A 12,550-nucleotide genomic window follows, 5' to 3' on the forward strand; every position below is an offset into this window, starting at 1 on the left:
AAAATCAGAGACATCGCTAAATAGTAAAAGTCTAAAATCGGCCAGTGAGGGGAGTCATTTAACTTTTAATTTATCACATTTATAAGGTGAAAAGTAATTGGGAAGAACTCTATCCAAGCCCAGTATTTACCTGGGGTTATTTATAGTTGAATAGACCTGAGATCTGCTCTGGTGATCAGTGGTTTTAAATGCGAGAAGTGATAAACTGAGGCAGCACCACAATTAAGGCAGCTTCTTTATTACAAGAAAGCAAAATGTTTTTTATTTATGTTTCTGATGTGTTCAAGTACATAGAACAATGTCCAAAATCCTCAATCACAATTTGAGAAACATAGATTTACTCTGGCCAGATGTTACTTGATGTGGCCAGCAGAGTGCAGCAGAGCTCTTTAAAGCTGCTGCCGAATCAGACACCGTCCTCATCTATACCGTGTCCGACTACACTGCCCTTTAAATGACTTACAATCCTCAGTAAACAGATCAATTCATGAGGCTTTCGGCAATTTCTTTAATTACAGATTTTTTTTTTAAAGTGTCTAATTTATCTGAATAAAACCCGCTTCTGCTATCAACCTAGTGGCAGAACAGATCAGATGTGAGGCTTTTAAAGAACCATTCAGGTGAATTTGCCCGCTGTACCTCATTAACAAGAAATCACGTATACTTCACAGAACCTGTGGATGTTTTTAAGGGATACAGGTTTAGATTGATAATGATTTTTAGACTGGGAATCGACTGGGGAAGAATATTCGGGTGGTTTTGCCACATTAACAACAAATCACCACATCAGTTTGCACACCGACTTCCTTCCCTCTGATTATATTGAGTTAATTTATACGGAAATAAACTTGCGGAGAGTTAAAACTTGCTGCAGTTAGATAATACATCAAAATCAACAATCTGCCCTCTTGTTTGTGTAGTTTTTTAAATTTAATTAAAATTAATACTTAAAATTTTTATTATTGTGTTTTTCTTTTCTTTTTTGTTATTTTTGTTTGTGTTGGCTTGTTGTTTGGCCCTCTATGCCGGATGCCGTACTCTTGGGCAAGTTGTGTTTGTCAAAAGCACCATTGAAAAGACATTTAGCAAAAGTTTTTCAAGTTGTCGCAGCAACAAGACAAACACAACTTTGACATATTGAAATTAAACGTATGTTATGAATTATCTGTCTGCAGCAAAGTTTCAAGTCTCTTTAAGTTAACTCTTTATCTGAAACAAAGGTTTAAAGATAGGTGTTGTATGAAAGGTAAAGCCCTTTGAGGCAAAGTTGTGATCAGGCGTATTAATTAAACGTCACTGGGTCTTTGTCAGGGCGGAAACAATAAAACTCTTACTCTTTACTTTTCTATCTGTGAACAACGCCCAGAAGTAACAATGGCAAACATGATGAAATAATAACAGTATTATCATAAAACGACAATGGGAAAGAAATGACATTATTCCAAGACAGTAAGGACAATTACGAGAGTTGCTTATATAATCTATTTCCTCAGATTGTAAACCGGTTCAAACACAGATACCGTCCTTTAGAATATGACTGTAACTTTCCCAGTGTATTTCCATATCGGTGCCCCTGACATTTTGACAGGCGGATGTACAGTAACAGAAATCCATCCTTCATCATTTAGTTCAACTTCAGCATTTAATCTTAAAATCTTTTCACGAGGAGTAGAAGTTTTGTGTCCTTAATTCTCGTCACGTTTGTCTCTTTACCAAAAACCAATAACCTTTTCCATCTTCTGTCCGGCTTTTTCTTTCCGTCGCCCCATTATCATCGCCCTTGTGTCCGGGGTTTTTGAGAGGCAGACATTTGGATATTGCATGGATGACTGAATGAATGGGTTTTACTCTGAGTGTGCACAGAGTAGAAAGCACACAACAGACTCTTTATGACCTGGTCAACAGGGCAGACCCAGCCATTCATTACTGAACTGAGTCAGTTTGTGCAGAAGAGTTACAGTACTGACAAACAGCCTCCCAGTCAAGGTTAATCCACACTAGTGTTTTCCTTACTGGTTATCAGACAGATAAAGGGAGGATTCAGCAGCAGCAGCTCTGGAGGTCAGGTTCAGCTGTCAGGTTTTCATTTTTTCTGTTATTCAAAGTTACATTTATGCTGCTTGATTGACTCCAGCTCAGCTTTGTTTGTGTGCTGCTGCAGTTTGATGAATATGTTCTCGCTTGATCTGTGATGGACTTTTGATTATGAGCCTTTGTGCGTCTCTGTGTTTCTTTCAAGTGGTTTGGCAGGTGGTTTGAATGTGATGAGTTTTGTGTTTGTGCAGCAGACGGCTGAATGTGAATGGTGGTACATTGTGTTTCAGTGCCGGGCTGTTAACAGGGTTCATGTTTCTCTCTGAAGTGTATTATTAGAGATCTGAGAGTGTTGGAGTTTTAGTTCTGCAGATGGGTTCAAGGAGGCCAAGCTGCTCTGGAGGCAGGAATAAGCTCAGTCGTAGATATAAACCTGAGTCATCTGAGGGGCCTTTAGCTTCTTGTACATTTAGGTTTTTCGCACCAGGGACGACTTTAAATTTGGACACATCAAGAGAACAGATGAAATTTATGGACATTGGGCCTCATTCACCAACCATTCTTAAGTAGGAATTTCTTCTTTAAACACACTTACTACGACGATTCTGACATTCACCAGTGTTTTCTTATTTGGGATTTTTTTCTTAGGTAAGAACAGAATCTACGCTCACTCAAGAGCGCTCTTACGCGAATACGAGTGCTGACATGTTTGAGCAAAATAAGCTGCAGCAGTACCTCCACTCCAGAACCACTAAAGTTCCTTTTGCGTTTTGATTCCGTCTTGAGATTTTTCATTTTGGTATTTTCTCAACTTTCCCTTACGGTATCTCTTTGTGACTTCTGCACACGACCCTTCAGTCTCATCCTAATTAGGGCACACTTTCAATTTACGAGGAGATTGGAGTTCATCAATCTAAGAGCACAGGTGCGCACAATTCACAAAACTTAGAAAAGACTCTTCTATCTTCTTAAGAAAATACTTAGATATTGGTGAATGAGGCCCATTGTGATCTCAGTCAGAAATCATATAAGAAGTTTCTCCGCTATGTTTTTGAGGAGCACTGGTTTGACGGTGTCTCAAAAACAACTCCTTGTTTTCTGCTCCATAGTAAGAGGTGATACTAACTCTAATCCAGTTTCTCAAGAACTTGTTGATGTTGGTCTAATTCTTCTGTAGACTTCCATCTCTCAATCCAATGAAGGTTGCATATTCCAAACTATATTAATGGTTAATTCCAGTTTATTAAGACTCAGCTCTTATTTTTGGCATTATTAGATTTGTTATATAGAAGACGCTTTTAATCACCAACACTGAAGTGGTAGAAGAGAAGGAAACTAGTATCTTATTATGACGTTGTGCTACTGAAACGCTACAAACACTATCAATGCCGAGTTCAGTAATGCACAGGAAAATAATTCACATTCATATTTTCAACATATTTTAACAATTAGACAAGACAGACATTTTTATTATTTGTCATCTCTAATTCTGAACAGTTAGCTAAAATACTAGGAAATGGTTGAAATAATTAGCTAACATTAAGTAATACATAAATGAAGTAAATAGCTAATAGATAAGTGGTTGAATTAGATAGATAGATAGATAGATAGATAGATAGATAGATAGATAGATAGATAGATAGATAGATACTTTATGTTTTTTATTTAATTGGGTAGCTAACAGTATTGGATAAATATTGAAGTAGCTGAAAGGGAAAATGAATTAAATACATGAGATATTCAGTAAAGCTAAAAGTAAAGGATAAATGGTTGAATTGTCTAGATTCAGCCACTCCAAGTGGAAGTAATATAAATCCACACTTGACCAAGTCGACCTAAACATCATCAGTTCAAGTGTATGATGTGTACATCAGTGCAGCAATATCCACTTTTATATAATTAACAGTGTTAAATAACGTCCAGTTTAAAATGAAAACATGTTAAACATAAATGAACACATTTGGAACATAGGTTGGTGTGAATGAAAGGGTACTTTACTTTATCTGACATGGCTGTGGGGTTACATCATACAAAAAGGGCTGGGAGCCACCAGTGTACCACATGTGTCTTTGACTCCGCCAACTCAGGTTTGATGAATTAAATCTGCAGCCAGAGCAGCTTCGCCTCTGAGACACACGTCGACGATAAACCTCCGGCGTGCAGCAGAACGAGTGATGCCTCTGATTTTAATTCCCTCGCTCTGCACTAGTTTTACTTCCTGTCTTCTGCCGGTCCCTCCCCCCCTCCAGACGCCAGTAACAGCAGCCACGAGTCGAGGGTCGGCTCGATCCGGGAAAGAGAGAGGAAGGCCGTGGTTCCCCTGGCCGTCATCTCCACCCTCACCTTCGTCGGCCTCATCGTCCTCGTCAGCATCCTCATCTACTGGAGGTCAGTACGACTCGGGCGTCTTATTATGGCGAAAATGATTCCAAACAGTTGCCTGTTTATATATTATATCGACACACTGGTAGCGTAGTGATAATCCATGCAAGGTATATCAAAGGTTTCAGAAGGCGGTGGTCTGGGATCAGTTTGGCTCAAACTGCGGTACAGCCTGTTACAATGCAGTCTGCGCTCCACAGAGAGAACACTGAGGCACGTGGGTCATAACGTCATAACGGGCGATACGGCGCCTCGTTCATACAAAGCCCAACGTGACACCACATGATGTTTGGGCCAAAGGGTAATGGATGAGGGATGCTTGTTCTTCGCAGCGCTTGCAGTTGGTGGTCACACTCACATTCAGTCAGGTGTTCGGGGGCAGGCGGAGGTGGGACATTTTCACATCTGATTTTCACGCCTTCTCAGCGGCGACAGCTTGATATCTCAGGGAGGCCTTGAGGGAATTTCTTCAAATTCGACTCAAATGTCCAGTTGGACTCGAGAACAAACTGATTTCGGTGGTTAAAGGTCAAAGGTCAAGGTCACGTGACCTCACAAAACATTTCTGAACACAGTATCTCGGGAACTCCTTTCAAAACTCTTCAAATTTTGCACAAACGTTCACTTGGACTCAAGGAGGACCTGATTAGATTTTAGTGGTTAAAGGTCAAAAGTGAAGACTTCACACCAACGGCTGATATTTTATATGATTCTGGACAAACAGGATGTGACCTGTACAGTACACACACAGAGAGAATGAACAGTTTTTAAAAATTTAAAAAAATATAATTTAAGGTTTGTTTGATGATGTAACTTGAAACTGAATAACATCAGATCAACCAGAGAGAAACAGCAGCTCAATCAAGGAACTGAGAAGCTTAGATTTATCTGTAAACAAAATATTTATATCTAGAGTTCGTGGCCGGGTTTCAATTTCAGTTTTGTGCAAAATAGAAATTATTTTTTTAAGTCGACAAAAACACAATAGTATGTGTTTTCGTTGAATGATGTTGTTCGGCTAAAGCTGGGTTTTCTCCTCTTGCGATATCGTTCCGGGTAAATGTGATGTGAGCGTATGCATTTTCCCATCCTCCTGTGGAGGCTCAAAACTTTAATATCATCGTACAAAATGAAGAACTTCCTGTTTTTTTATCACTGGTTTCTGTCTTTATAGGTGTAAATAATCTAATCCAGTCTTTTTAAAAACACACAGCCCTGCAGCTCCATCATATCATTTAATATGAGGAGGGGGAGTGAACTGGCCAGACGACTGTCATATATGTCTGGAGATCTTAATCTTCTCGAACACGAGCTCAGTCTTGTTCTTACATTGTCCTGAGTGTTTTTATTCGTGTGTGTGTGTGTGTGTGTGTGTGTGTGTGTGTGTGTGTGTGTGTGTGTGTGTGTGTGTGTGTGTTTGCCCACCATCATCCCCCTCACTGACAATACCTCCTGTGTAGTGTTGTTGCTGCGGCCGCCCGCGGACTGAATGAAGCCTTTCAGCCGCCGCCGCTCCACATTTGACAGTTTTGATTCCTCTGGTTTTACCTTGAGAGATGCTGTTTTTTTTTTATTGTTTTTCTTTCTTTTTTTTTATTGAGATGTATGAAATACTGGATTTAGAGCAAAATGTTTCTTTGAGAATAGTTTAAAAGTCTTTTTTTTTTTTCTAGAGCATAAACCTAAAAGTTTATTTTCTTCTTGTGCTGAAAACATTTTTTCGTTGTGTGGTAGTAAAAAAAAAAAAAAACCCTCCTGCCTCCTCAGACCGTGAAATAACCAACCTCAGAAGTCCGATCAAGGACACGCTGTCAAACGCAGTGTAAAGACTTTTAGTCATGTTTTTCACAGACTGCACATTTCTCATCTGCTGTGCCGGAGGCTCAACATATTGTTCTTGTTTTGCAGCCATCCTTGTTGTTGTATCTCCAAGATTGAGCAGTGCTAAGCTGGTAATAATCTGAGGAGCAGGGGGATTAATCCTCAGTGAAGGATGTACCTTGGCTGCAGCGCTGCGAGCGTCCACCCAGCCGAGAGCGTCCAGAGAGGGTCGGGGATAGAAAAGGACATCCGCCTGATTATGTCAGACAGAGGGAATCGTGTCAGCGTCTTGTAGAGTGAGCGGCAGGAGGCCAAACTGCACTAATCCTGCTGTCGTTGTGTCCTTTTTCTTACCCTCGTGACAACATGGTGCTCATTTGGACACTGCTGCTGTGCATTTTAGGTCAAGCAGTTTGAGGGGATTCTGGTCAACGGTACAAGTTTACAACAAGAGGAGAGATGCACCGTTTTAAAAGGCGTCTGATCAAATCCAACTTCATTTATGTAGCAGCTTTAAAGTGACTCTTAATATTCCTGGATTGGAAGTCATGGAGCTCAGTTAAGACACACAGAACAAGTAACATGACTACAAAGAGATTCAAACCGACCACAAAGACACACAAACAACCAGAAAGAGACACAAAATGGCCTCTGAAAGACATTAAACAACGACAGAGACACAAAACGACCACAAAGGGACTAAAACAACTAAAACACACAAAAAAACCATGAAGAGACACAAACAGTCTGGACCAAAAGAGTTGGACCAACCGACATTAGCATGAGGCTAATGAGGCTAAAAGCTAAACAGTTAGGACTTACGGGTCTTCAACTCTCAGGGCTCCATTTTGGTCTCATGCTCAGCTTCGCAGATAAATGAACAGAAGTTTATTAAGACATTCAGGATTATCATGTTTTGCTTAAACTAACATTGAAATTCATATAAACTCCCATCTTGAATGAGAGCAGAGTTTTTAAGTCTGAGTAAAGCATTTTAAGATTCACTGCAGCAGCCGTTGACAAAGAACTGGTTCAGGCTCCAAAGTGTTTCTCTCACTATAGTTCATGCTTTATTTTCAGCTTTTTTATGCTAAAATGAACGAGCCAAAATACAAGAAAATACATTTCTACCATGTTTGTGCCTCTGTAACTTTTGGTTCTGTGTCTCTCTTACTCAGTCTGACTTTAAATTTAAAGTGTTTCCTTTCAGAGGAGACCAGGGTCATGACTGTGAGCGGAACGGTTGAAGAACAGGAACCTTTTTATTTTGAGTACGTTATTTTCAGCCTTGTGCACAAAAATGGTGGAGTTTGACAAAAGGTTAAATTAAATACAAGTATAATCAATGGGATTTAACTTGTGTAGGAGGCGAGGAGTCAGAAACTGCAGAAACCACATAAATCAAAAATCCAACACTCAGCTGATGAATAACGAACTGTGAGAATAACTGTTTGTGTGTCTCAGAGCAGTTTCTCCAAAGCATCCATCTTTAATCTCAGAGCTTTTTCTGTGTGTGTGTGTGTGTGTGTGTGTGTGTGTGTCGTATATAATCCCTGATGCCCATTTCTGGCCGAGACAACACAGGTTCATCAGAGGCGATCTCATCCGTTTAAAAACGTGTCAAGGATTAACAGAACATCTTTTCCCCTGTGTTTTTGGGAAGATTACCGTGTGTTCTCCAGAATCTGGGACGCAGAGTCACACGAAAACAAAAGCATCTCCAGTTTGTCAGAATCGCTGCTGTGTTGTCTCTCTTTTGTTTTCCTGCCCAACAAAACTCTTTTATTCAGCGTTTGTGTTTAATGTTTCAGCCGTGTTTTCTACACAATATATTTCCCTTTACTTTAATAACTTTCCCTGATGATAAGAGTTAGTTTTTCTATATGTATGTTAAACAATAAACAATAGTTTTCTTAAATTTTTGTCATATTTCTAGTATAGATCATTGGAAATGGTGCATTTATTTCATAAACACATCCAGAGAATAAATAAATGCGGAATCCCAAACGAAACACCTGATGTTAAATAAAAGATCTTTTTCATCAGATGTGTGTGTTTTGTCGACAGGACGTGTTTTCAGACGGCTCACTTCTACATCGACGACAGCTCATCTCCCAGAGTCATCGCTGCCCCGTCCACAGCTGCATTAACATCTGGTAACACGCACTGACATTCCCAAACCACCTTAATCTAAACTTAAAACCTGCAACATAAACCCTGAAACCAAGTCCAAACCCTAAAAAGAAAGGGGGAGACTTACAAAAAAAAAAAGACCCTCTCTTTTCTAAAATTTTCAAAAATGCCCTTTCCTTCCAAAAATGTACTGTCTTTCAAAACTTTACAAAAATTGCTTAGTTCACAACAGAAGGGTCCCAATTTTTCTAAAATGTCCATGCTGTCCAAAAATGTTCTCATTTTATGTATTGCACTTCCTAAATTTTGTAAAGTTGTCCCCTCCCCCTAAAATGTCTCCAATTTATAAAAATGATTTCTCTTTCCAAAAATTTTCAAAAATTGCTGTATTTCACAAAAAATTCCTCATTCAAGGGGAAAAATTCAAATTTTACAAAAACTTTTCTAAACTTTCTTTAGTTTTACAGAAGTGTCCTAATATTTTTAAAATGTCCTTACTGTCCAAAATGTCCTGTCTTGTAGATGAGCAGACGGCTTTTCCAGTGCGGGACTACGTCAAACATGTCGCTGAACTCCACGACACTCAGGGCTTCCAGCGAGAGTTTGAGGTATAAAAACATGAATATTTCAAATTTAAGATTTCTTTTTTGGCTGATGTTTCTTTTACAGTCTGACTGTAGTGTGTGTGTGTGTGTGTGTGTGCGTGCGTGCGTGCGTGCGTGCGTGCGTGCGTTTGTGTGTTGATGATTGCCATCAGGTTGTCTGCATGCTGCTTGAAAACCTGTGATGATGTGTCACATTTACTGGCTTGACGCAGGGCAGCAACATTACATGATTGTTTTTAATTAATTATAATAATATTGATAATAATGATCATCAGTTGGAGGTTGGAGTGTTGTGGCCCCGGTTCAGCTTTTTGTGAGGAGCCTCCATTCATTGATGTGAGCAGTGAGTCAGTGGTCTTTTATCTGTCGACCTTCAGTTAACAGGCTCCAGAACTCAAAGACTTCATGACTCCAGTCACTTCATGAATCAAAGCTCCATTTTGTTTTGTTCTCAAACTGCCACTAAAGGAAAAACCAACACAAAGACGACAACGCTATGGAGACCTAGAGGTGACAAAAATATATATTGGCATTTGTTTTGTCATAATTACTTTCCCAATGTCATTGGGAAATGTTATTTCTAAAGTAATTTAACGTAATGATGATTATATCTATTATTTTAAAAGTGGTGAAAACATTTTCACCTTTGCAAGAAAGTGTTTTAATATAAGATTTCTACCATTTTCCCATGTGGCTGGAACCATCACTGTTAAAGTGCATTGAAAGGTTCCTCCAAAAACATTCTGAAACAGACCTTTTCTTTTTAAGAACAGTGTATGGCTCACACGACCTCGCTCTCCTGCGTCACAGACAAAATTATAAAAGTAGAGGTTTTCCTCCAATTACTGCAGTAACGGGATCAAAGGGAAATTGTCACCAAAGTAAAAGCACCGACATTGAAGAAAAGAAGATGAGGCAAAATGGAAACTTTGAAAAAATATCTTCAGTTCCTGAAATTTTTATAGAAATATTCTCTGGTAACCAAAGTGAGGTGACATTTTTCAGAAATCCCGCTGGACATTGTTGCTTAAAAAACGACTTAAAACAATTATTCATTAAATGTCAAAATTATTGCAGAGTCATTGTCTGTCGACCGACTAAATGGTTAATTAACTGATTGTTTAAGGTTTAAAATCAGATAAAGGAAGGATGAAAAACGAAAACGGCATGCACGATGGAAAAAGACCTAAAGTTGAAGTAAAAACTGAAGTAAAGAGTAGAAACTGAAGTAACTTGTGTAACCGTAGTTCTCTGAGTAGCATGGGACGTATACCATAGTGACGCACTGAAGCAAATAACATGAACTGAATGATTAAAAGAGAGAAAATCATTTACAGGTTGTTTCTTTAAGACTTTAGATAATGTCTAAAAGTTGAAACGAGGCTGTTTTTATAAAAGCTGACATCTTGGAGATACGAGGGTTGTTTAAGTACAATATTTCCGCCTGAAAGGAAGTGGAGGGCGCCATACAACTGTGAATATTGAATCTTTTACATCTTGTTTTATTTGGGTTGATTTTCCCTTTGTGTTGGCAGTAGCATGAACTGTAACTGTGAGATGAATTTGTGTGTTCTTTTTAGTGTGTTGTTTTTTTTTTTGTGTGTGTGTGTTGTCTTGTAATTTGTATTTTTGCACCTCTTTGGTTGACTGTGTTGTCACGGAAACGCCGTGGCTGCCTGCTGCTTCCGCACCCTCATCATTAGATACTGAAGGAGAGCTACGAGGTAAGACGCTCTCCTCCTGACGTCTTTATTCATCGACGGACGCTGCCGTACACGACGTAGCTGTGCTTCTGTCTCGTCTTGTAACGCAACGTGTTGTTGTTAACATGCATGTAGTGGAAGAAGTCACGGATGTATTATAATATTTTGCTATTATTTCCCTGAATCATTAAAACATTTATTTTTCAAAGTTAAAGCTAAAAATTGTTGAATATTAAGTCTTAAATTTTAAGACTCATGAGAAATCACATCGACCCACAGATTTATTTTTAAATATTTATTTAAAATTATTTTATCTGTTCTTCAGTCCCAAAGCTAATTTTTTACCTTATTTTATAGTCTTCTATAGGGCTGTAACTCACAGATATTTATCGATTAATCTTCCACTTTAACGGGTTGTCTATAGAATATCAGTAAATAGTTAAAAAGGCCAGTTAAAATTTCCCACAGACTGAAAGTGACTATGAATTTTAATTTTATGTTGCAGTACTGTTGTTGGCCACTAGGAAAAAGCTACTCTCTTAATAGTCTGTGGAAGAAGCAGTGATAAAATTATTTACTCGAAAATTGGAAAATAACATTACAAGCGTTCTGCAGTCAGATTTATAACATTTTAGATACTTTTGATGAAATTTGTGGAGGTTTTAAAATCTCTGCCTTTGAGATTTCTACTACTCTCCCAATATATTGTTTAGGATTGAATTGTGTGTGTGTGTGTGTGTGTGTGTGTGTGTGTGTGTGTGTGTGTGTGTTCAGGAGGTGCAGGAGTGCACTGTGGACATGGGGATGACCACTGACAGCTCCAACCATCCTGACAACAAGACTAAGAACAGATACAGCAACATCCTGGCCTGTGAGTACACTTTATACAGACAGACAGACAGATAGACAGATAGGTAGATAGACAGATATATAGATAGATAGACAGATATATAGATAGATAGATAGATAGATAGATAGATAGATAGATAGATAGATAGATAGATAGATACAATCCACATGGATCTGATCACTATGTTTTTTTACTTTAACCCTCAGATGACCACAGCCGGGTGCGGCTCTCGTCTCAGGCTGATAAAGACGGGAAGACGAGAGATTACATCAATGCAAACTACGTGGACGTAAGGAACTTTCTGTTTTTAAGTTTCATTTCAAATCTTCATACAAACTGAGGCCTTCATCTTAAACCCGAGGCTCATTTCTGAGTATTGAATCTATCGAACACTCAGTCCAAACTTATTTTTATTTTATTTTTATTCTTCACGGTTTCCCTCCTGTCTTCCTAAACCAAAGTCTGCCTATTTCTAAACCTATTCATGAGGCATGCTGTTGTTAGCGAGAACCTGTGTAGCTCTCCATTATGCCTGTCACCGCACCATTAAAATCTAATTTCCAGCATCTTGTTGTTTTGTGAAAGGCAGTGGCGACACAAAAAAACCCCGCGGCAGTCACGGCCTCTCTGGAGAGCCGACGTACAGGTTATAAAGTTGGTAAAAGCGCGTTGAGGATCTCTCCAGCTCACACTTTTCTCTGTCTCACAGTATAAAGGCAACTTCACGCTGTCAGTCATGTGAAGGTTATCAAACTATTAAAGAGAGTCATTGAATGCTGCTCTGTTGAGAACTTGTGACACCTACTTTCCTCTGCTGGCCTTAACTAAACCAACTCGCTGCATTTCAGCTTGCTCTTAACATTTGAGTTAAAAATTTTATTATCCTTGATGAGTTTTATTTTTATTTTTCAAATGTGAGAGCCTTCACAGCAGACTCCCAGTCTTTTCTGCCCCGTAACCTCCTAATTCACTCCTGAAATTGTCATGAAATAAAACAGTTGTCAGATTGTGAATTCACATGT

The 12,550-nt window shown here is 38.9% G+C and overlaps 1 protein-coding gene across 1 annotated transcript in view; it reads left to right on the forward strand.

Moving 5' to 3' along the window:
- LOC111651070 (receptor-type tyrosine-protein phosphatase zeta-like) overlaps positions 1 to 12,270 on the forward strand; it is a 36,043-nt gene extending 23,773 nt beyond the window's left edge. Inside the window, exons 13-19 of the mRNA XM_087172557.1 lie at positions 4,284 to 4,422; positions 8,305 to 8,393; positions 8,893 to 8,978; positions 10,679 to 10,699; positions 11,453 to 11,549; positions 11,735 to 11,817; positions 12,238 to 12,270. Of these exons, the coding sequence (XP_087028683.1) occupies positions 4,284 to 4,422; positions 8,305 to 8,393; positions 8,893 to 8,978; positions 10,679 to 10,699; positions 11,453 to 11,549; positions 11,735 to 11,817; positions 12,238 to 12,270 (548 nt within the window). The remainder of the gene's footprint in view (positions 1 to 4,283; positions 4,423 to 8,304; positions 8,394 to 8,892; positions 8,979 to 10,678; positions 10,700 to 11,452; positions 11,550 to 11,734; positions 11,818 to 12,237) is intronic.
- Positions 12,271 to 12,550: the final 280 nt, after the last annotated feature.

This window comes from Seriola lalandi, unplaced genomic scaffold (assembly GCF_002814215.2).
Source record: "Seriola lalandi dorsalis isolate HSWRI2012SDOR001 ecotype SW California unplaced genomic scaffold, Sedor1 jcf7180002053359, whole genome shotgun sequence".
Lineage (NCBI taxonomy): Eukaryota > Metazoa > Chordata > Actinopteri > Carangiformes > Carangidae > Seriola > Seriola lalandi.